The 24684-nt window shown below is 52.7% G+C and overlaps 1 protein-coding gene across 1 annotated transcript; it reads right to left on the bottom strand.

The window, feature by feature from the left end:
- Nucleotides 1-1537: 1537 nt before the first annotated feature.
- FAM163B (family with sequence similarity 163 member B) lies at nucleotides 1538-21173 on the bottom strand. The gene is made up of 3 exons (XM_063144737.1): nucleotides 21099-21173; nucleotides 2455-2570; nucleotides 1538-1962 (listed from the first exon to the last, which is right to left on the bottom strand). Exons 2-3 carry the CDS (start codon nucleotides 2545-2547, stop codon nucleotides 1561-1563), a joined length of 495 nt encoding a protein of 164 aa, XP_063000807.1. The 5' UTR covers nucleotides 2548-2570; nucleotides 21099-21173; the 3' UTR covers nucleotides 1538-1560.
- Nucleotides 21174-24684: the final 3511 nt, after the last annotated feature.

The raw sequence follows: 24684 nt of genomic DNA, 5'->3' as shown, positions 1-24684 counted from the left end.
TGTGTCGTTCCTCCCTCATCCTGTTGAGTCCAAAATATGGGGGTGGGGGGTGGCCAAGAGAAAAGAGCATCTGCGGAACTCAAATACGAGCAGGCTGGTCAATACAGGCTGGTTCTCCTCTTGCCGTTAGCTACCAACGATCTCGGATCAGCTGTTAGTGAACAAGCCAAGGCGACTTCGATGCCAGGGAACTGGCCTGGAGCAGCTCAGCCCGGCACGGGGGCTGGTCTACTGCAGAGTAGGAATACTTTCACGTAACGATGGATTTTCCCCTCTATTGTTTCTAGAAACATGAACTCAGCTCCACAGAAAAGTTTCAGTCCCAAACATGGTGAGACCGGAATGGCTGGATCTATGCTGTGCTGGGGGGGGGGGGGGGGGCAGCACTGGCACCTGACCGTGAGTGTTATTGGGGATCTGCACACCTTTCCAGTTGGTTTCTACTGAAACCAGCATGATGGCAGCTGACAGAAAGCAGGTGGGCTCCTCCTGGAGGTAAAAGTGAGCATGTGGAACGTGGCAGAGAGTCCAATGAGCAAACGGGGCAGCCGTGGCACGACTGGAGTGTTGCCGGCCTTTTTCTCTATGGTTTGTGCGAAGTACGGCATCATTTTCTCTCTGGCTCAGAGTTACAAGAGTGCTCATTGTTGTAATCAATTATACCGGAGTAGCATTAGAAGGCATTTGTATTTATGCGCCTTCCTTTTTCATTTTTAGCTTCCCATGAAGCACCACGTGGAGGAACGGTGCTCTACAAAAACGAAATAATAAGCGGCCCATTTCTTTCAGATGGGAAAGTGCCAAGGGTGTGAGCAGATCGGGTGAAATGGGGGCGGTGAAAGTGGGGCCTGCGAGAGCTGCACCTGGGTGGCCTGCGAGAGCCGTACCGTGACCAGCAGCTGTGCCCAAAGCCCGTCTGTCCCCAGGAGGTCACCTTGGTGGTGGCTCCTGGGACTGTGAGGGTCATGGAAGATGGGGAGCATTCGAAGCTGCCAGGCAGGCAGGCTCCAGCCATTGGCTCCAGCCCACGACCTCAGAGCAAGCCCCAAAATGGCCATTGGAGGGCGGGAAACGATCACATGCCCAGCCTCAGCCAATCAGGGGCCAAGGGAGCGGGAAAACAGCTGTGTGTCGGACGCGCCTGTGGGCTTAATGCCAGCAAGTAAAGGGACACGATCTTTAATGCGTATAAAAGGATCCCTTGTATGAAAACCTCTTCTGTAGATACATATAAAAAGAAATCGTTGTGAACACCTCACTTTAGAAAACCTAGGCCCCCGTCAGTCCACCTGCCCTCCTTCCCCCACCCCCCTGCAACACTCTGTTAATAGGTATAGAGAGAGATAAACGTAGTAACATATAAATACATTCATCGTTTCAAAAGACTCCCCGGGACGTTCTCGGTTTAAAAGAGCAGCGGCCTCAGGAAAAGCCACGAGGGTCTACGGCGAGTGGGGGAGACAGCACTGCCTGGGTCGCGCCCCCCACCCCCACCCCGCCCCACTGGAGCCTCCCACCGCCACCCAGACCCCCCCTCCATGCGGCCGCAACGAGGGCCGCTCAGACATCGGTGCTGATGCTGCGGCTGCGGGAGAAGGCTTCGCGCATGGCGGAGAGGCGGTTGGGGTTGAGGGCCTGCAGGCCGCTCAGGCCGACGGGCAGCTCCAGGTCTTCTTGGCTGAGGGCCTTGTAGTTGACCAGCTCCCCTCCGTTCCGGACGTCCTCTTCCGGCTCTTGCAGGAAGAAGGTGGGCGGCTCATAGTGGGAGCAGTTGGCACAGAGCGTCCGGCACTGCGAGGGCTTCTTGTAGGGGGAGGCGGCGGAGGACGAGGCGTGGTAGAGCGAGGGGCCGTTGGTCAGAGCCACGTTGCGGTTGCAGTGCAGCGGAGGGATGTGCGAGTCCAGGCCGAAGTCCGGCTCGTCCCCGTCCTCTTCCGACTCATCCTTCTTGCAGCAATAATACTGGGTGAGACAAACAATTAGCTGGGCAGGCGTTGAGGGCCGGCCTCCCCCGCGCCCTCCGCTGCTAGGCTGAGCTGAGGGGGCGCCTTCCCACAGAACCCACACAGCAGCTGCCAATGACAGGAGGGTCCCCAATGCATGCACAAACTGTCCCATTCACAGCAGCCACAACACTGCCCTCCTCGCCCTTGAAAGACGCCTGACAATTCAGCGAATTGTCAGGCGTCTTTCCATCCGTCGCCTGCCGTTGGACGGAATGAGAGTTTCGGCGTGAGAATTCCCTTTGTTTGCAAGTGGGCATTTGTGCCAATGCACACTTGTGCCAGTGCAAGTGGGCCTTAGTACCAATCTCCCCTAAGAGCAGGAGGCAATCTGCACGCCTGCAGGATCCAGGTGGTTCGGAGGAATCCGGTCCATCCTGGAATCCTCAGGTCAGATTCATCGGCACCCAAACTTGTCTGAACCCGCCGTGGATTTCTCCGACGTCCCTACCTGGAGCCGGCAGTAGCAGAGGACGGCTATAATGCACAACAAAATGACCGTCGCTAATATTCCGCCTGTGATGACCACAGTTCCGGCTGTCATCCGACCTCTTCTCCATTAACACCCTGGAAGACACAACAGACGGGAAAACGTGAAGAGCCAGCCTTGCTGGTGAGCGGCTCACTCTTCCCGCTGGCCGGGATGGAGCCGAGCGAAGCTGCGTGGGCCATCCAAGGAGCAGCCTGCTTGGGCAGTGAGGTTGCAGAGAACTGGAGAACCCTGGGGGGTGGGGGCTGTGAGGCATGGCTGCCAGCCCAGGTTCCCCTCCATGCACCTGGCTTGCAGGTGGGCTTTCCCTTCCTGGCGCAGAAAGTGCCGATGGGTGGGAGGAGGAGGAGGAGCCAGAGAGAAAGGCAATGGTCTTTCTAAAGGGTTCATTTTTTACAAAGACTTTGCCGTGCCTCTTGGACCCAAAGGAATGACAATAAAAATGTAGAGCACAACACTGAGCCTGCCCTAACCAGGCCGGTGAGACCATCTCACGCCAGTCCTTCTACAACTTCATTGGCTGCCAGTCCAGGTCTGGGCTCGATTAAAAGTGCTGGTACTAACATTCAAAGCCCTACACGGCTTGGGGCCAGGTTATTTGAAGGAACGCCTCCTCCCATATGTGCCTGCCTGGACCTTAAGATCATCCACAGGGGTCCTTCTCTGCGAGCCCCTGCCGAAGGAAGTGAGGCACGTGGCTACTAGGAGGAGGGCTTTCTTCACTGTGGCACCCCGGCTGTGGAACGAGCTCCCCAGAGAGGTCCGCCTGGCGCCTACACTGTACTCCTTTCGTCGCCAGCTGAAGACCTTTTTATTTTCTACGCATTTTAACACTTAATTTAACTTAAATTTAAACTTTGCTGTTTTAATTCTATCTTTTAACCTATATCAATTTTTGCTGTGTGGTTTTAATCCTGGTTGTGCTTTTTATATTGTATTTTGTAGTCATGTTTTTAAATTGTTGGTTGTTTTCATGCTTTTCATGGTTTTAATTTTTGTGAACCACCCAGAGAGTTTCGGCTATTGGGCGGTATAAAAATGTAATAAATAAATAAATAAAAATAGAGCCCTGGGCGGAGTGAGGTGGCTACTATGCGTGAAGTGCTTCAAACGGCTTCCCAAGAAAATGACTCCACATTGTACGTGCACCTCCTCAGGAAGGATCAGAGCATCCTCGAAACTCCTCGCTGGGTGTTCCCACTGAGCCGCACTTGAATATTTCCAAGCCTCACCAAAATGAACCTTCCCTAAAATCCATACAGCATTACTACCTTTATTACGTGCAAGCTTTCAAGATCTCCAGATCTCCTCTTCAGGTAAGAGGTTACCTAGTTTCTTTCTTTTCTTTGAATTATTTTCATCTGCTCCAAAGGCGGCCAATAAAGACGACAATCCAGAAATGCAACAAACATGTAAAATCCAAATGATGCTTCCGTGACGGAACTTGGTGCAAAGCTGAGAAGTGCCTCTTCTTGCATACCAGCATCTGGGACTGTGCACCAGCAGCTGCAGCCTGCAGGTTTTGCTGCGTCAACCAGTGAGACCCCGTTGCAACAGGAGACCAGAACTGGACCTCTCCCGGCTCCATCGATAACGCACCAGGATTCCCAACAGCCTGCAGCCAGGACCAATCAGGCCTCCTCCTGGCTGTGTCCCTAAACACCCACAAGCCCCCCACCCACCCACTAACTCCCTCCCAGCCGTGTAGGTCAAAGCGCCGACATTTTTTTTATTCACAGGGGTGCTAATGCCGTCTGCCACGTTCACCTGGGCTTGTCTCTGAATATCAGCCGCTGCCAAATCCTCTAACCACTTGAGTAGGCCACGTAATGTGGCATCCGGCAGGCCAAACTCCCTGTGTCCCACGATCTCAAACACAACTCTAGTAGGCAACAAACGTAGGAGAGCCATGTGGCATAGCGGTTAGAGTGCTGGACTGCGGAGACCCGGTTCGAGTCCCCACTTGGCCATGAAGCTCACTGGTGACACTGGGCTGCTGGCAGACTCTCAGCCATACCCACTTCACAGGGTTGTTGTGAGGATAAAGGAGGGCCATATAAGCTACCCTGGGCTCTGTGAAAGAGGGGAAATGGCGGAGGGTTATTAACTACTACTACTACTACTACTACTACTACTACTACTACTAATAATAATAATAATAATAATAATAATAATAATAATAATTAGAAAAAAATACTTGGACCACAAATCTTGCAAGCCTCATTCCAAAGGCCGCACCTGTTTTTGGCTTCTGGGTTCTTAAGGAGACACTGTTGCCTCTTCTACCCCCTAATATTAGCAAGGTTCTGAGTGACACCGAGCACGCTGCCAGGCAGAACACTGAGGCAGGCCAAGGGTTTCTGCAGCCTGAATGACTTGCATGAACATCACCCCTGCTTTAACCCTTCTTCTGATTGACCCTCAGACAATTTTTTAAAAAAACAACAACCCCCAAACCATCCTGCCTCCCTTCCATGGGAAACACTCTGCCTGGTTCGGGCAAAGGAAGGACCCTGCCAGCTTTTTCCAGACTCCCAAGGATTTTAAGGAGTACGGAATGTGTGTGTGAGAGGGAGAGAGGTGCAAGGATTTTTGTAACACATTTATTGCATTACACACACACACACACACACACACACACACACACACACACACAGAGACGCACACATACCTAGGAGCCTGAAACTCTCCAGAGCCCAAAGGCAGCGGTGCAGGAAGGGGAGGGGGGAGAGCTTAAGAACACACAATGTTCAACGTACGGAGGCCCCAAAGCAGAACAGTTCCTGTCTAGACCTTTCCTTCCTTTCCTTTCCCCGTTTGCTCCCAATTTCATGCTGTGCAGGATCACAGAACTGCCCGTCTATTTCATACTCCACGGACTGGTGGGGCTGCGCCGCCCCCTGGGCTTGACCTGCAGTGCCAACATTTCAGCCTCCTTCTCAGGGTCTTGAGGGTTAGAACCAGGGTTTTCTGCTGGGCTTGCTAATCCCTTAGGAATACTACAACTCCGGCACCCTCCCAGTCCAACTCATCTGGGAAGGCAACAAGTTGGGGAAGGTGGGTCCTAGTGTCCTCCTCTCTTCCCCTTCCCCAACCCAGGCACTGCTAGGCTCCGCCCATGACCTTCTAGGCTCCGCCTTTTAGCTCCCAGTCTCTGGTCCTCATGAGAACTAGCAACCCTTCCTATGGCTTCTTGGAGAAGGAATTCTAATCTACGAATAAATTCATTTCCCTCCCTTTTGATTTTTTTGCACAAATTCACCAAAGGATGCCTCCAAATTTGCCTCAGAAGCCAACTTTTCAAGGACTGCATTGGCAATCTCCATTCCCCCCCCCCCCACTTCTCGTGGTCTTTCACTTTTGCTCATTTTCTTAAGTCCGTCTTTTGTGCCTCTTTTTCTGGAATATAGCTACAACTACGTACATACAACTATTTTTATATGCCAGTTGTGTATAGATGATGCAATTAGTAACCTCAACGTTGGATTACTGCAACGTGCTCTATGTGGGGCTGCCCTTAAAGCTGCTCCAGAAGCCGGAGCCGGTGCAGAACGCTGCAGCTCGGCTGTGGTCCGGAGCTGCCCCTTTCCAGCATGTAACTCCTCTGCTGAGGGAACTGCACAGGCTGCCTATTCGCTACCGGGCCAGGATGAAGGTTCTTGTACTCTAGTGCATGAAGCCCTAAGCAACTTGGGACCAGGAGACCTGAGAGAGCGCTTTCTCCCCTACCAACCTGCCCGGTCACTGAGATCATCCAAAGGTCTGCTCCTGGTGGTTCCACATAGCCCTAGCGTCCAACTGGAGTCCACCAGGGGAAGAGCCTTCAGCGTGGTGGCCCCCCTCCTACGGAATTCCCTGCCTCTGGAGGTCAGGCAGGCACCAACTTCGCATTCCTTCTGGTGCCTCCTGAAAACGCTGTTGTTCCAGGAAGCCTTCCCTTTACGACCAGCCACGTTTTATTTTGCACTCTGTGTCTTTTAAAAATGTCCTTTTATTGTGTTTTGATTCTTATTTTAGTAGTCCACTGCTCTGAAATTCTGAGCGGGGAGCGGTATATGAATATTGTAAATAAATAATGGGTAAGAGCTACTGCTGCGTAGCAGCTGCAAACTGGTAAAGCCCCGGGTTCAAAGCCTGGGCCTGGCTCACTGGCCTCCTCCCTCACAACTGCAGCTCCCCTGCCCACCCCCGAAATCTGGCCTCCCTCCCTCAGGAGCTCTTGTTAGTGATCATCCCCGTACGAAAATGGAGGATTCTCTACATGCCAGGCCCTGCCCAATGCCTTCCTTTTTTCGGGGCGGGGGTTTCCCCCAGAGAACCCAGACAACTGCAGTACTGGTGGTAGGTGAATTTTGCAATCTTAACTCCGGAGGATACGTCAGTTTTGAAAAGGAATATTCCAGGAGCAGCCCTTGCTTCTTTTCACAGGGATGTTGGCCCCAGCCCAGAGTACCCTCTTCTGGCTTCAGCTAATACCTCAGCAATGCTCCTTCCTGGAATCAAAGGACTTGGCCAGTACCTGCCATGCTTTGGCAATCTCACACCGTGGCTTCTGCACTGTGTGGTGGGGGTCTGGCTGGCCCTGAAAACAGCTCAGAAACATGAAATGATCTACACCACAGCAGATGAGCGGACGTTCACAATGCTTTGATTAGTCCCTCGTTCGGTCTTTCTGCAACTCCTCCCGCTCATATGTTTTAATGTGATTTGAGATTGTAAGTCTCTGGGGGCAGGATATTGTTGCTGTTTTATTTGTACATACTGTACAGCACAAAGTACATTGTTGGTACTATATAAATAAATATTATTAATAATAATATTAATAAGAAGAAGAACACAGCTTGCCCCATTCAGGCGGAGCCCCCCATGCCTGTGTGTGGAGCCTTTCTAGGCGGCTGGGCAGGGCACTTGGGTCGACTCCTATGCGTCACATTGCTCATCTTTTTTCAAAATACCCCAATATCTGGATCTCTAAAGACAGAGGCGGGAACCATCCATTAGACGGAGTCCCTGGGCGCGCAGCTGGAAGCCGGGAAGGGGCCATTTGCCTCGGCCGCAAATTGCTTCAAGATCTCCCTTTTAGTGGAGAGGCAGGCAAGAGCTTATTCAGAGAAGGCGGAGGGCCTGGAGGGGGGGGGAGAGGGAAGGGGGGAGCACACCCGAAAGGCGAAGACGATGCGCATCGGGCCGCTGGAAGCTCGCCAGAGCTGTGGGCTGCCTGATGTAGCGACTCACAGCTGATGGATTCCAGCTGCCCGCCTGCCTGGAAAACGACCCTCGGGGTTTACAGCACAACAAGGCGCTGAAACGCGTGCGCCCTGGCCTTGTACACCGAGGAGCGCCACCGCCTGAGGCAGGCCCTCCAGGCGCGCCTGTGCACAGCGAGTCCTTCGACCCGCTGGTCGGCCTTCCGGCTCTGGTCCAACCCCCACAATGCTGGCGTGGGCCGGAGACCCCTCAGGCAGAGGGAGCCTACGGGCAGGAGAGGACATTTCCGTGGGAGTTCTCGTCCTCACTGTCACTGCTGAAGTTGGGAGGGAGTACATGGGCCTAGGAGCCCCTCTGCCAGCCTCAAAGTCCGTCCTGGGAGAGGAGAACAGGAGCTCCCGTCCAAGGCCAGATCTGCACCAAGCAGAATGTCACACTTGGGCAATGCTTTGAAAACTGCCTGGGGCGCGTGTCCTGGGCCCCAACAGTTGTCAATACTGTCATAAACCCTTTCAAAGCAGTAGTGTAGATCCTGCCTAAGGCAACTCTGTTTCAGGGCAAAGCGGTCAGATTTCCATGAAGTAACAGAAAACAGATCTTGGCTTTCCCCTGCTTTCACAATTGCAAAGTTTGGAAGGAAGGCGGATTTAAATCCACAGCAATCCACTAGGAACATCAAGAAATGTAAACACTTTCTGGCATGAGCTGGCTCCTGGGAAAGCCTCCTGGGAAATTAGGGATTCAATGGAGAACCTAAAAGTCAACCCAGTCTTTCAGAGGGATCATTCGCAGTCTCTGCTCATCCAAAACATCCCTCCTCTGAAGATATATATTTTTTTACAAAATAGCACCCGGGACTAGTGGAACTCTCGCTCAGCAACCCTCCCTCCCTCTCTGGCTTCTGGCTGTTTATCTGGCAATTATCCATGCCTTTACAATACTTCTGAAACCTTAAGGACTAGAAACTTGATTTCTTTATTTTATGGAGAAGGCAAAGCCGAAGAACACTGCAGAATAAAGTATGCAAATGGGGGAATCCAGCTTTTCTTGTTGCAGACTCTTCTTCTAAACACTGGGGTGCACACATATGCCCTGGATTATATTTGTGTGCAGGGATTTAGGGGTCAAGCTGAAGGAAGCTCAGGGAACTCTGGCGTGGGCGTGTGCGTGTGCGGAGGGCAGTGTGATCGGCAAAGAGAGTGCCTCATTTGCCTGCATTTGCCACCCTCGTAAGATCCCTTCAACAGCCTCCGTCTGCACTGGGAGATAAACCAGACGCAGCTCCGTGCCGCTGCCACCGGCACAGCTGCCAAATGGCAGGCTGCCTTGCAGCAGCGGCTGGGCTGTCGAGCGAAGCCACGGGCGGATGTTTTATTAATGCCTTTTACCTTTGCCTCTCAGCCAATTCTCTTCTTTCCCCCCTTTGGATATGGCTGAAGGTCAGTATCTATATTAGCCAGATGCAGCGATAAATAGCGGCTGCCAGGCAATTAGAGGATTCGTTAACTGATCAAGCACCTTCTGCTCAATGGATCAATCCGTTAAATCTAAATGCCATTTGTGTGAGATCCTGAATGATTCCATTTTGTATGTGGTGCAGCAGAAAAAGCCGCCCGGTACTAAAAAGGGAGGGCCGCCCTTCCTCTGCTGCGCTGTCACACCGCCTGTCCGGGGCCCTTTCCCTTCCTTTCAGGGTGGGGCGTGTGTGTGTGTGTGTGCATGCGCATGCACACGCATGCCTGCACGTGCAGGGAGGGGGAGGGAGCGCACCCTCCGCACTGGTTTTCCTCCCAACAAGTGAAACATTTTAAATAGACCTTGACAGTCAAGACCCATCTTATTTATTTAAAACATTCATATCCCGCCCTATATCATTAAGATCTCAGGGCGGCGTACAGACAAAATATCTGCATTAAACTCCTGCAAGCCTGAGAGAGAAAATACCCAAAGAACACCAGCACCAAAAACATTGGGCAAAGTATGGGAGAATTCATATTTTAAGGAAGAAAAGTGGCCGTTCTCTCTGGAAGGGTACAATCTCTTTAGGCTGCAATCCTATATTGTTAGAATTATTTTGTTAGAATTATATCCTGATTTTTTTCCCTCCAAGGAGTCCAACATGAGAACCTCTTCCTCCTCTCCATTTTATCCTCACAACAACCCTGTGAGGTAGGTGAGGCTGAGAGTCATTGAGCTTCCATGGCCAAGTGGAGGCCTGAACCCAGATACTCTAATACTCTAACCACTGCACCACACTTAGAATCATAGAATAGTAGAGTTGGAAGGGGCCTACAAGGCCATCGAGTCCAACCCCCTGGAATGCAGTCCCACTCAACTCAGTGGGACTTGCTCTAAAGTAGTGCTTTTACCACCTCTGTGATGGTGACACTGTTGGACCCAGGTGCAAATCGTCAGTCAGAAATGAAGTCACCATCAGTCAGCCTGAACTACTTTACAGGGTTGTTGTGATGATAAAATGGGTGGAAGGGAACCGGGGGGTTCTTGAATGAAGAAACATCCATAAACAAATGGTATATTCTCTATGGCGGAGGCAGCGGGGGAACGTGGCCCCCTCCCAGACATGGCAGGTCTGCAACCCTTGTCACTCCTCACCATTGGGTATACTGGCGGGGGCTGATGGGTTTTGCAGTCCACCAATATCTTAAGGGCACCAAAGACCCTGCACCTGCACTGCGCTAAAGATGCAGTTGAACCCAACGTGTCTTATTCGTGGTGGGTTTTTTTGTTTTTTTTAAGGGTTATCCTTTTCACTCACAGCTTTGCCTATTAGCAGGTTTATGCAGAGTTTGTTGATCAAATCCAAGCAAGTTGCTACTGCAATATACTGGGAAGCCACGTATCCTCCTAAAACTCAAAATTCATTTATCATTTCACTTATTTATTAACTGATATTTATCAGACACTTCTATTAAAGGAATTTCTAAGTGATGCACAGAGGGCAAGAGGACCTCCCGGGGGGGGGGGGGAGGAGAGGGAGGGGGTGCTGTTGGAAAAGGTGCCTTTCCAGCAAGGCCCCCAAAGGGCCGCCGTCTGCCTGATCTGTCGTGATCAGGAGCTCCGGAATGCGGGTGCACGAAGGCCCCACTACGCCCTGTGCCACACTACCTCTCTTAGGCTGAAATGGAAGTAAATCCCATTGAACTCAATGAGACTTCCTTCTGAGTAGACTTGCATAGACTTGTGCTGTGCCCCTAGGCCCCGGTGGTAAAACGTGGTCCAAATGTGTTGGGCTCGGCAAAGGACCGCAGAGGACAACTGACACAGCACACCCCTTTCCGTGCTACAGCTGCCTGCCTGCCAAAGCTTCTCCCAAAGGTTCCTGGGGAACGTAGTTCGGCGAGGGGGCTGCCATGCCCAGAATTCACTCGAGAGAACGAATGGAAAGACCAAGACCCCCGACCCGCACACGCACACACACACGCACACGGGCACACAATTATTCTCTTTTACTCAAATGCAGCTGGAGGAGCCACTGTGCTCAGGCAGTGCGCGTGACTGTGGGGGCTCCGATCCAAAGCACCGTGGGACATGCAGCTGCGTCCGTGCACCGTGGGAGCCGAACGGTGCGTTCGAGAGCAGCGTACACCTGAGAGAGCGGCCCGGGATGGAGGCGTCCAGCCTGTGATGCTAGAGGAGCAGCCGCCCCCTGGAGCCAGCAAGGGCACAGCCAGCCCCCACAGCCTTTGCTGGGAGACTTCTCCCACGGGGACGGCAACAGGAGGGACTCGTAGCCCGGGTCCACCTAGCCCGGTGGCGTCGGTACGGACTGCCAGCAAGGGCCGCCCAGGGTTTCAAGCAGGCTTTTCTCCAGCCTTACCTGAAGATGCTCCCTGGGATCGAACCGGGGGCCTTCCGTAGGCAAAGCAAGAGCATTTCTGCTGCGGAGCCGTTCCACTCAGTACGAAGTCAGGAAGTTCCCGTCCTCGTGGCTCTGAATCAAGAGCTGACTTTAAATAGGAACACAGGACGCCACCTTCTGCCGAGTCAGACCCATGGTCCGTCTAGGCCAGTATTGTTGGCATTGGCTGGCAGCAGCGGCTCTCCAGGATTTCAGGCAGGTGCTTTTCCCAGCCCTACCTGGAGATGCTTCCAGGGGTCAAACCTGGGACCTTCTGCCTTTTTAGAGGATCACATTCAGGGGTGCGCGGACTCAAGGAAACTGGGCTTGATTTGAACCCAGGCCCTGTTTCCAGGACTGGAAACGTAACGTCCAGAGCCTCCGATCACGTTCCGCGTATCCAGAGGTAGAGCCAGCAAAAGCCGGATGAACAGCTGCGTTCCTAAGTCCTACATATTCCTCCTCCAGGAAAAAGCAAACCAAAGGAAATGAAGCCGCACTTTCCCCGGCCTCCGCGCAAGGTTTGAGGGGCTGCCCTAGCAGTCAAGGCGACCGAGGCGGAAGGTTCTTTGCCAGATCCTCAGAAAGCAGCGGATCAGCCAAAACCCAGGGAAGTGGTTTGGCGCCAAACGGGCCTGCCGCTACCCCCACTTCTTGTAATCTTACCCAGTCAATGGAGGGAAGCGAGGCCGCCTGAGATCCACGGGGCGAGCTTCCAGTGGCGGTGCCTGTGAACAGACGGGGCGGCTGCCAGAGACGGAGGCAGAGAAGGAATGCAGCTTTCTGTGCAAGGACGAGGGCCTCAGGGGGCGATCCTATGTCCACCGACGGCGCGGCCAGACGGCCAAGTACAATAAAACAGCCCCCAGCCGGTCTGGCCCGGCGGGCACCTTTGGAATATAGAGAGTGAGTTGTGGGTGCTCTCACAAAATGACTGCCGTGGGGCGGGGCTTGCCCATTCATAAAATGGCTGCCACGTTGGGCATGGCCAGTCACGAAGCACACATTTCCCAGGAGGCAATGTGGTGAGACAGAAAGCAACATCCCGTGCCCAAGGATCTAAGTCCCAGGCAGAGGTCGGGACGAGGTGTGAGCTACAACAACAAGTCAATGCCAGGGGGTTTTGTGCCTCTCAATAACGGCGGTGGGGAAGGCCTCAACTTCCTGCCCCGAGGGCCCACAGTTAGACGGACCCGAACCCAAACCCTTCCAGAGTGGGACGATCCCACAGAGAAGAGGAAGGCTGTGCCCACATGGGTTTTCTTTTCCCGACTGAAACGCGCCTGTCCCCCTGCGCCCCAGGAGTTTCATTGTTTTGCAGGAGAAGGCTCCCGGCTCCCTTTGTGAGTCTCTCCTGGCATAGATGGTTTGAATAATTGAGGTTTTATGTGCGCTCACAGCCTGTTCTCCTGCAGGTGACATTGCGCAGGAGTCCCAGCCGACAGCTGAACGCTCGCTTACCGCGTTGCCTGGATGTGCGCTGCTTAGTTAAAAAAGAAAGAAAGAAAAGAAAAGCAACCAGCAGGGAAAACATTTCCATGTTGCCATTAAATCTCATTAAATCTGCATTTTCTGCCTTCTTCTGGCAGTGTTTTGGATGCTCATTTTCTGGGTCTCCCTACCCCCACCCCGGCCACTTCGCACTTTGCCTTCTGTGGGGCAACGGCAGCTCTTAGGCTGACGAAATGAGATGAATGCAAGGAACAAGCCAAGAAACATTTCTCACCTCTAGATTTCCCCCCCTATTTTAGCAGCAATTACTGTAGCTTATCTGTAGCTGGTAATGCCAGCCCACATCCATCTCCAGTTTTTCTCTGGCTCTTTTGGATGCTAATGTCTGCAGCTGATTTTAATATTATTTCTAGACGTAATTAAACATCTCTCTCTCTCTCTCGCTCTCTCCCTGTTAGAGGGAAAATATAGTCCCTAAAATACAAGCAGGCCTATCTTTATTTTAAAGAGTGTAGGCAGCTTATGCGTGTTGTGGATTAATGCCTGATATATGGAAATAATTCCCTGATACTTATGCAATAGATGACTGTGTGGATTGCCGGGGGGGAGCGGGGAGAGAAAGGAAAGGAATTACATTCTTTGGACAGAGTTTAATGTGCTAAAAATTCAGTGAATATATTTTCAACAGAGTCACAAAAATAGGATGACGTCAGTTTGGGACCCGGGATGGCTGGAATGGTCCGATTCTGTGGTCCAGAGTTGGGAGTTTTCCAGAGTGATCCAGAGTCTGGACGTGATTGCAGCAGGATGCTTGAGGTGCGGGTTTTCACAGATATGCACACGCACTCTCCCACTTTGTACAAAACGAATTTTGATGTAATCATATTGAAAGACCACATAAAATGCCACAAAAAAGGCAATGTGCTCACATGTACCTTCATAGAGGTGGGAAATGTGAACGAATGAAAGGAAATAAAAGCTACAGCACACTGCGGCATTCTATAAAAACCTGAAATAAAAACATTGAAAATAAAACAAACAAAAATAACAATGGGGGATTCCTAATATTCTTGTTCCACTTTGAAAACCAATTTCAGAGACGCAAAATCCAGTGAGAGATTTGGATGGAAGATTTTCAAGAGCTTTGATGTTCTTGTCTTCTGGCTTAAACCAAGGAGCAAAATTCCTGCTTCAAAACTTGCCCAAACTCACCAAACTGCCTTGGCCTGCCTTACAGGGTGGTTGTAAGGACTGCTGAGGCCTACAGATGCGGCAGAATGAGGCGAGAGTGAGCTGGTCAAATCCTGACCTGGTTAAGACAGACGAAACAGAGAAAAACTCTCCTGGGAAGTAGAAAAGCAAACACAGCCAGAAGTAACGAGGGCTGGCCTCCACGTCCCTGACACACTACTTTTCTTCTTGCAGGAGGCTGGTTTTCCTTCTGTTTTTGAACTCGAGGCACTGCTCCACAGCAGACCCCCGCCTACCACAGCGTGCATCTTTCGCCGGGCACAAGGTGGTCTCCATGAAGGGCTCTGAAGGCTCAAACCCTGCACATGCTCCTTCGCCTTCCTCTGCAGAGCTGGGACCGGCAACCCTACCAGGGAATCCCGCCGCTTTTGGTCCTAACACCGTGCTGGTCCTACCACTGTGGCACTGAGTGCCTCCTTCCCCGTTCATCCAGAGTGCATGACAAACCAGGAAGCTTCTCACGGTGGTCATGGTGAAAGCCGCCCGTGTGGAGCACATTCCCAGGATGCGGCCAGGGCTGGAGTTCTCCTGCAGAGCCGAAAACCTCTAGGAGCACACCCTAAAAAGGGCAAACGTCTCCACTCTCGATTCGGAAACAGAAGCGGACACAACCTGCTAAAACGCCTGGGGGAGCCGGGGGCTTGGATTGCGTTACTCCGACCCTGAACCGTTAGCACGGGCTGCCTGTTAGCTTCCAGGCCCAATTCCAGGCGCTGTTTTGGTCTTGAGCCTGCCCAGACAACAAGTTCAGCACTGGAGTCCCTACTCTCGAGAGCAGCCACTAGGCTGGCGGGACCTAGAGGCAGGGCTTTCCCAGTGTTGGCCCCATGCCTCTGGAACTCCCTGCACAAGGATACACCAAGGGCCTCGTCTGCTGGCTTAAAGAAAGAAAGAAAGAAATCCTGCAGACACATTTATTCCAATCTGCGTTTGGCGCTTAAAATTCCTTAGCAGCTGCGGTCCTGTGTGTGATAGATTGTGTTCATGTCTTTGTAATATTGTGAGCCAGTTATAAAGGCAGCACAGCCTGAAAGGTGGGTTTAAAATCTTAAAAATAAATAAGTATCTCAGACCCTGCTGATAATGCAGGAGGAGACATTTCAGGATTTTGAGGAACATTGACAGAACAGACATTCTGGCCGGAGCAAAATGCCCTGAGAAGTAACCCTAAGAATCACCAGTTTCCTTACCAGCCGGTTAAGGAAAAGGAAATTTGGAGTATGTTGTAGCTCCCAGAACTCACTGCTGCAAGAGGTGGAGATGGTTTTCAGGGGATCAGCCCAATTCCTGGGCAGGAATCGATGGCTACCAGCCACGGTAGAGCTGCCCTGTATAGAGCGTCAGAGGCTGGAGGGCTTCAGCCTTCATGTCCAGCTTGTATTTATTTTTTATGTATTTAAAATATTTGTATCCCTCTCCCCAGCCAAAAAGGCTCCCAGAGCAGCTAAAGTACAATCAGTAAACAAGACCATCTAAAAACACACAACACACAAGGAAAACAGGGTGGGCAGGGAGGAGGAATAACTTAAGCTGCCTTCCGGCAGGGCCACTGCAATGAAGCCCGGATTTGCCCTCTCATCTCCCTGCACACAGCCTGCCAGGGTGCTGCTATGGGGATAAGCATGAGAACAGAGCCCTGCCTGATGGAAGTCATTTTTAATAGACCTAAAACCCTGCAAGCCTGAAAGAGAAAATACCCAACCAGCACCAAAAGCGTTGCGGCAAGTATGGGAGAATTCATATTTTAAGAAAGAAAAAGGGCCATTCTCTAGGGGAGGGTGCAATCGCTTTAGGCTGCAACCTTATATCCAGAAGATGGAGCAACGGAACACTGCAAGGGTCTGGCTTCATCTAAGGTGGATTCCTACAGGAACATGGTCTGAAGAACTACGTTATGGGAAAACTAACAACTCTCAACAATAAAGAAATGCCTGCGTACTCTACCTGTACACTACGCTCAACATCGAAGGCCCTCCTCCGGGTGCCCCCTCCAAGGGAAGCTCGGAGGATGGCAACAAGGGAGAAGGTCTTCTCAGTGGTGCCCCCCCCCCAACAATGGAACCATCTCCCCAGCAAGGCTCACCTGGCGCCAACGTTGTTCTTTTCAGCGCCAGGTCAAGACTTTTCTCTTCTCCCAGGCGTTTAACAACATATGCTAAGCGTTTTTCCTTTTCTTTGTTCTTAACTGACCCCAGAACAGTTGTTTTCCAATGGATAACAACTTTTTTAATGCTTTTTATGGTTTTAAATTTTGTATATTCGTTTTTAATGTTCACGGTTTTTAATCTTTGTAAACCGCCCAGAGAGCTTTGGCTATGGGGCAGTATATAAATGTAATAAATAATAATATGTAAAAATGTGGGTTGACAGAACACTATTAGCCTCATTTTGACCTCAGCTGCCTCCCTTTGGCATCACAGGTCTCATTCACAATATGGGCTACGGAGTCAGAGGTTATTTCCCTCTTCCGGCAGGGTGACCGCCTGACCACCCCGCCTGAAATCATCCACAAGCTCCCTAAACAGTTTAATCGCCTTCCAAGCTATTTTTACTTATCACAGTAATAATGTTCAATTCCATAATGAGGATTTTGCAATTCTTATTTTATGGATCTTTCCCCCAAGTGTTTAGCTGAAATGTACCTTTCTGTCCTTTAACAGAAGTAATTCCAATAAATAAGGCGCAAAGAGTTCCAGCTCTTCAGACGGAAATGGGAATGTCATAGAAGAGTGTCGACAAGGTTTGTTGTCTTACGCTGGCCGTGATGAGAAAAACAAGCCATCTAGGGATGGGGCAGCTGAGCGGTGGGGAAACGGGTCTCCTCTCCTTCCCCAACTCTGCAAAGGCCTGGTCCCCATATCATACCCTCTATTCTTCCCACAGCGAAGAAGAAGAAGAAGAAGAAGAAGAAGAAGAAGAAGAAGAAGAAGAAGAAGAAGAAGAAGAAGAAGAAGAAGAAGAAGAAGCAGAAGCAGCTCCCACCACCCCCAGCTGTCAGTTATATAATATCTGAACCCTTCCAGAGCATTACCTCCCCCCATGCTAGAGAACAGATCTCTACCTGGCAATGAAGCCCCCCCACCCCCGAAACAGATAAAATTAAAGCAATAATCACACACTCTTTTGTTGAGATGAAAAGCCCTGGGAAAGTAGTCATTATTGCCCTTCACTGGATCTTTTGTCTTCATCTGAATGAAATGAAGACACATAAGAGCGGCTTTCACAAGTGCCCATATTTCTCTCTCTCCCCACACACAGCCCAACCCATGGTCAGGTCTGCAGATTTCTTTGTTGTCATTTTACACTTTGGGGGCAGCAGTTAAAGCTGGTTTAATTAAAAGAATATTTGACAGCCCAATTATTCCCCTGCTGAGCTGTTGTTGTTGTTGCTATTGCATTAATGTCCCACCTTTTTTCCCTCCAAGGAACTCAAGGCGGTGTACATAATCCTCCTCCTCCTCCTCCTCTCCATATTATCCCCTCCACAACAACCCTGTGAGGTCGGCTGGGCTGAGAGTCTGTGACTGGCCCCAAGTCACCCAGTGGGCTTCCGTGGCCGAGTAGGGACTCGAACCCAGATCTCCCGACTCCCAGTCCGACACTCTAGCCACTGCACCACGCTGCCTCTTGCTCCTGTCATTGGGGCGGCAATTCAACCCGCCAGGATGAAAGGAAACATACTTGCTTGCTAAACCTGAGAGCAGGACACAAGGGTGCTTCTGCCCAGCATGAGGGAATTGGCCTGGCGAGAGGGGGGAGACAGCTCCTTGCTGGCACCACTTTCCCAAGGGCCTGGAGTCCTTGGCAGAGTAGCCCCTTCGGCAATGGCCATGAGCCAGGATGGTGGACTGGAGACCCCATGGGGAGAAGCAGGCGACCCCCCTCTTCCAGAGGACAAGGGCAGGTGACCAGGGAAGGGCTGCAAGAAGCACACGAACCCTGTGCTAAAGGGCCCGGCCCGGCTGCCTGTGGGCTACTGCGTTTGGCGTGCAATGCCCTGAATAAATCAGGACCAGGCCACCCAGCGGACCACCAGCCCCGGAGCTGCTCTTCTGAAGGGGCCTTCTTGGGCGTTCCACAACGAAGGGGATGCTGCCAGGCAGGCCTGCCCACCTGCTTGCCTCCAGGGACCCAGAGCAAACACTCCTCCTCCATGCAGAAACACAAAAGGTGACCATGATGATGATGATGAGGATGATGACGATGACAGGGTGCTCTGAAGGCAGCCAACGCTTGTGCGGGACAAGACGGGTGTGTTGAGCCCCTTTCAGCCCGAGAGCCGAAGGTCACGCCAGAGGAGCTCTTGAGGGGCCACGGTCCAGTGGTGGGCGGGGCTGAAGGCAAAGGGGGCGGGGTTAGGGTTGGGGTGGGTGTTGCCGCTTCGCGCTCTTCGGTAGAACAGAGATTAAATGGGCACAGAAGGCAGGAAGGGGCCAGCAGGAAGCGGGTGGGGGTGGGGGGCACCTGGGGACTTCCAGAGAGCTGGACTTGCCCCACGGGCCTGAGGCTCGCCAACCCAGCTAGAAGAGAAAGCCTTTTCAGGAATGCGAGCAAATGGTGTTCCGAAAGAGCGCCGCGGGTCCAAGTCACCTGGGTTAACCCATTCACAAGCTTCACTTCCAGCCAAGGCAGCGAGTGCAGCAGCTAAAACCTGAAAGCCCCGTTCCATCCTTGCCTGGCTGACGCTCTTTCAGACCCACAGAACGCCCCTCTTTCTGAATCCCATCCTCCCCTGCGATAAAACCCAGATGGATGAACACCGCCTCCGACCTTTCACTTCCTTCCACTGGTCAATTATTGTTGTGAGGTCGGAAGCCGCCCTCCATCCCTGGGTCTTCAGAACGGCGGGTCTGTTCAAGCCCGAGAGCAGCCGGCTTCCAACCCCTTGCGCCCGCTGCCCATCTCCCCGAGCCCCGGCACACCAGGGAAAGCTGCAATGGCAGCTGCCCGGGGCCTCCGATGCCAGAGCCCTGGACCTCGCAGGAGTCATTCCCTCGAGAGAGCCCCCCCTTCCGAAAGCACCCATGACGTGCTCTCAGCGCCTTTCCCCCTCCCAGCGGCGTTGTTGTCCCACCTCCAGCCCACCCGGAGGCGCCCTCCCTGCTGCCCTCTCCCCAAAGTCCAGCAGGGCAGTGCCCCTCTTTGCTTTCTGCAGCGCACGCCACGGAGGGGCTTGTGGCGCCTGAGACGCTGCAACGTTTAGCCTGATGTATCCTGCATCAGGAATCGCTGTTTCGCTTTACAAAGTGGCAGCCATAACCACCTGTGTATTTGCGATAAAACTCTCAATAGGGAGTTGGCTCCTGAGTAGGAGAACAGCCGGGCCCCTCTCTCTCTCCCTTAGGGCAGCCGTTCTCCCTGCTCCCCTCCTACAAGGTCAGGGGTCAGGGGCTTCACTGGCAAAACTGCTTTCGGCCAGGCAATCAGGGAGGAAGGTGGACAAACCGGCAGCGTCCAAATCCCTGCAGGCCCCGCCTGGCACTGTGACACGGTTCCATCTTAGTTCCGGTACCCCCAAGGTTCTGCGCCGTCTCTGCACTTTTGAGGTCAGAGTTGGACTCCAGCCTGCCGTAGACTGAGGCCTTCAGGAGGTCTCCCCAGCCAATTCTGGACTAAGGAAAGACCTCGCAGGAGGCCGTCCAGAGAGCCAGGCCGGCAAGGAAGCCTCTCCAGAGCAAGCAGCCCCTGCCAAAGCTTCCAGGTCAACACTTGCTCACTAATTGGCCTGACTTAACAAGGAGTCCCTCCACAAGGGTCGGAATGACTGCATGTTACTGTTCCACAAGCGGAACATATAGCCTGCAATCTCAATTAGAGGTATTCGCTGCAAGCGTCCCTCATTGCTGCTTGCCTTTGAGGAAATTACCCACATTTTTCTAAAGAGCTGCCTTGCTTGGCCATTTAGCCCAGAGTTCTGTTTCCAAGAGGGGACAGCCTAATGCCTCAGGGAAGCCCACAAGTATGAGGATGGAAGTAATGGGCCTCATAGCTCATTGCCACAACAACAACACCCCAGGCAGCAACTGGTCCTCAAAGATATACAGCTTTGATACAGAGAGGTTCCATTTACTTATCCTGGCCAATTGTTCTAGAATAGAGCCTTATTCTCCAGTCTTTTTGTCTACACCCACAACTTTAAAGGCATGCAAGTTCTTGGTCCCCATCACCACATCCTGTGGCAGAGAAGTCCATCAATAAATGGGCATGAAAAACCTGCTGCCAATCAACTTCTGTGGATGACCCCAAGTTCTAGTATTATGGGAGAGAGAGAGAAGCTATTCCCTACATTTGGCTGCTACGTCTTTTGCACGTTATAAGCCTCTCAATGCAAGCGTTTCTAGTCTCCTTTCCAGAAACCCCCTCCCGGCTTTTTGAAGCACGCAATGATGCTGAGGCTCATGAGGGTCACCACAAGAGCCAATGTGTGGTGCAGCAGTCCGAGCGCTGGACTGGGACTTGGGAGATCTGGGTTCTAGTCCTAGATCTAGGAGGGGGAGGGGGAGAGAGTGGCCTTACGTTCCTTGGAGGAAAGACGGCAGGAAAGAAATGCCCTAATAAATAAATATGGGCCTGGGAGGTTACATTCCCAGGCACAGAGAAAAAGCGTTTTGAAGAAGTCCTAGAAAGCAGCAGAGCTGGGCTTGCAAGCTTCCGGGGACCTTCTTGGGGGGGGGGGGGACCTGGTGGCGCCGGAGTTCGAGGGAACCCGAGAGATATAGGGAGTCTGGGGACCTTGGCCAGCCGCTGCAGCGCGTCCCCGTCTCCCCACGCAAGAGGAAGGCGGAGGCAGCGGTGGACCAGACAGCATCCTCCCGCCTCCCCCTCCCCGGCTTACCTTCAAAGACTGGAATGGTGTCCGGGGGCCACTGGGTTCCCTCCCTCCGCCGGCCGCCTTCAGGTGAGGCGCTCGCCTTGCCAGGCCGGGGGACGGGGGCTGCTGGCCGCGGCGCGCCCCCTCGGCCAGCCCGGTGCGGTGCGTGGCTGCCACCGAATGCCGCTGCTCGTCACACCTGAGCCGTGGCGGCCTCCGGCGCTCTCCCGCCCAGTGCTGCCGCGGCTGTGGAGGACGGAGGCGTGCGCCCCCCGCTCCCTCCCGCTTCCCCCCCCCGCCCCCGCGAGGCACAGCCAGTGAGCGCGCGAGCCAGCCAGAGAGAGAAGCGCGAGCCCCGCGCAGGGCTGGGCGACGGCTGCGGCTCTGGCTGCCAGGCGGGGCGCGAGAAGGCAGGCAGGCAGGCAGGCAGGCGCGCGCCTGGTCGGGCACAGCGCGCCCAACCTTCAGCTCGGCGGCGCGGATTGCTAGCAGCGGCACGAGCTCCGCGCGCCTCCTGGGCTGCGCGCAGCGAGATGGAAGCCAGCAGCGCTCTGCTCAGAAGGTGCCGCCGCAAATGCCGCGCCTCCTTCTGTGCGGGGAGGGGGGAGGAGCAGCAGCAACGCCCCCCCCCCCGTCCTCCAGGCCTGGGAGGGCGCCTCTCCCTTCGCAGGCCCTTCTGCCTGTGAGGCTGGGAGCGCGCTAGACGAAACCCCAGAAGTCAGCAGGATGCATCGCTCCGCGGAGTGTGTTGCCCTCTCGACCCCACGCACACAGCTGGGTCAGCAGAACATATGTGTTGGGGCTCCAGATGTTTTGCACTACAATTCCCATCAGCCCCAGCCAGTACAGCCAATGGCCGGGCATGCTGGGAATGGTGGTCCAAGCGGGGTGGGAGGGGGTGAGAGGAGGCTGGTCCATGCCGAGGGGCTCAAATCAATGTGGTGCAGTGGCCAAAGTGTAGGACCGGGAGTCGGGAGATCCAGGTTCGAGTCCCCACTCGGCCATGGAAACCCACTGGGTGACTTTGGGACAGTCACAGACTCTCAGCCCATCCCACCTCACAGGGTGGTTGTTGTGAGGACAAAATGGAGAAGAGGAGGGTTATGTATGCTGCCTCGGGTTCCTTGGAGGAAAAAGGGGGCATATAAATGCAATAATGAAACAGGTGAACTAAATCAAGGACCCCTAGAAGGCCACGCTCCTTTCCCAGCAGCCACCAACCTTTTGGGGGTCCCCAGCTTCTGTGCATCCCCTCCCACCCCCCCCACCCCAGTCCAAAAGGTTGAGATGGATCTCTGTGGGACTTTGTTTCTGGCAGAAAGAACTTTAAGCAAAACTAGGCTGGTATTTGGAGTATTCCGGCCCGGGCCCCTTTTGCATCGGGCTTCTCCGAAGTGGAATTTGCCCCTGGTTCTGGGCCCCTGGTTGAACTCCAGCAGCCGAACCTGCACTGCCTTCCACCCATCATCCCCCGACCAGGAATGCTACATAATTATTCCTCATATCCACACTCCGCCTGGCTGCAGTCTGACACTTTATGACTTGACATCAATGAGAATAATTCCTCCCCCTCCTTTACAGCAAATTTGCTAAAGAATATTTAAAATTGTGGGACTTATTACTGCAACACTTACTGACTTAATCTCCAAAGATGGGAGCAGTTGCCTTTAATTAATTAATCCCTATGTAAACCAATTACCACCTCCATCAAACATTTCCACACATTTTGGAAGAGATGCGGAGGGAGGGGGGAGAGAGACACGCACATGCACGCACACACGCGCACACACACACGCGCACACACACACACACACACACACACACGCCTGGTTCAGCTCTTGGCAAGGAGGGGGGGCGCATTTCCAACAGGAAGCCTCCCGCTTGCCTTGTCTGTTCTGACTGCCTCATCAGGGAGCATCTGTCAAAGTTCCCTCACAGTGATTTTCAATGCTGGATTGAATACCGACAAGGCTGCCAATGAATAAATAAGCACGTTGCTACCCTAAACAACAACAACAACAACAACAACAACACAAATTCTCTATCTTGGGAATAGCGGTAAGCCAGTGCACAGGGAGGGCCGGATCTCGGACCAAGGCCCTGCCGCTCCCCCACTCCCCCAGGGACAACAGGTCAGGAAGGCGGCACCAGCAACAAACTCCCTTTTATACCTGCAGTCCTGTTGCTGCTGCTGCTGTGGTTTGAGTGAGTTTAACATGCAAATCTGCCCACGTGCAGAGTATCTCTTTTTAAAAGAAGGGCTCTCATCGCTCTGAAGCTTGGCTTGGAAAATGCGTGGCCACGCTCGGTCCACCTCAGAAGCCTGAGAGACGGCGGAAGAAGGGTCCCGGCAGCCTTTGCTGGGGAGAGCCGAGCCACTGGCCTCCTCAGGGGGCTCCCGGACGGAGCCCTCGCATGGAACTCCGAGAATTGCTCCATTTATGAAGTCTGTCCGTCCACTAGAATGACAAAGGCACACATCAAAACATCCCCCGGAAAATGCTCCTAGTAGGACCAACCCAAACGTTACAAAAGAGTTGGTAAGGTTTGCAGGTCTCTGCTTGAGAATAGAGGTTAAGTTAAACAAAAACAGCAATGAAAGGGGGAAAGAAGGTGGGGCCCGGTGGGAAACCCCCGCGGGGGCTGTGGGGTCATTTCGGACAGTGCAGAAAACGTAATGGAGGGTGACCCTACGGAAAGGAGGACAGGGCTCCTGTGTCTTTTACAGTTGTATTGAAAAGGGAATTTCAGCAGGTGTCCTTTGTATATATGGGGAACCTGGTGAAATTCCCTCTTCGTCACAACAGTTAAAGGTGCAGGAGCTATACTAGAGCGACCAGATTTAAAAGAGGGCAGGGCTCCTGCAGCTTTAACAGGTGTGATGAAGAGGGAATTTCACCAGGTTCCCCATATATACAAAGGACACCTGCTGAAATTCCCTTTTCAATACAACTGTTAAAGACACAGGAGCCCTGTCCTCCTTTCCGTAGGGTCACCCTACGTAATGGGACTGCATGTCTGGGATGGGGTTGATCAAGGTGTGCTGGAGAGGGGCCATGTCTGCAGTTCGTGCTGGGCCCAGCGAAATGATGCTCAGGGCCGAGGTGTGAACAGAAAGGGATATGGCAGAAGTCGCCTTTCTATCACACCACGAGCAGGCGGAGTTCTTGTTTATAAAATCACGTGGGTTTTCAACGTTCCTTTTGTTATCTCAACAAGCCACCTGTCAGGAGTTTTGAAAACACGCACATTTGCAAAATTAAGATTTCTATATAAAACAGATGAGAGAAACTGTGACCAGCCAATGGGGGATACAGAGATAGATAGATAGATAGATAGATAGATAGATAGATAGATAGATAGAGATAGATAGATCCCACTCTTCCTTGCAAGGAGCCCAGGGCAGCTAACAACTCCTATAAAAACAACACGACATGGGAACACCATTAAACCCATAACTGTAAAATTACAAATGCAGAGTAAAATACAATGAAACCATCACTAAAGCACCAGAAAACCAATTTAAACAACAACACCCCCGCCTACCTATGCCGCAAAATCGTGTATAAACAAACACGTTTTTAATTGGTATCTGAATGAAAACAGCGAA

Source organism: Elgaria multicarinata, chromosome 19, assembly GCF_023053635.1.
Source record: "Elgaria multicarinata webbii isolate HBS135686 ecotype San Diego chromosome 19, rElgMul1.1.pri, whole genome shotgun sequence".
Lineage (NCBI taxonomy): Eukaryota > Metazoa > Chordata > Lepidosauria > Squamata > Anguidae > Elgaria > Elgaria multicarinata.
The sequence above is the reverse complement of the archived record's forward strand: the minus strand, read 5'-3'. Positions and strand labels throughout refer to the sequence as shown.

Coding starts and splice junctions, on each gene's coding strand:
- FAM163B (XM_063144737.1), bottom strand. CDS start 2,547: ATGACAGCCGGAACTGTGGTCATCACAGGCGGAATATTAGCGACGGTC. Junction 1,963..2,454: donor TCTGCTACTGCCGGCTCCAG/GTAGGGACGTCG, acceptor TGTCTCACCCAG/TATTATTGCTGCAAGAAGGA.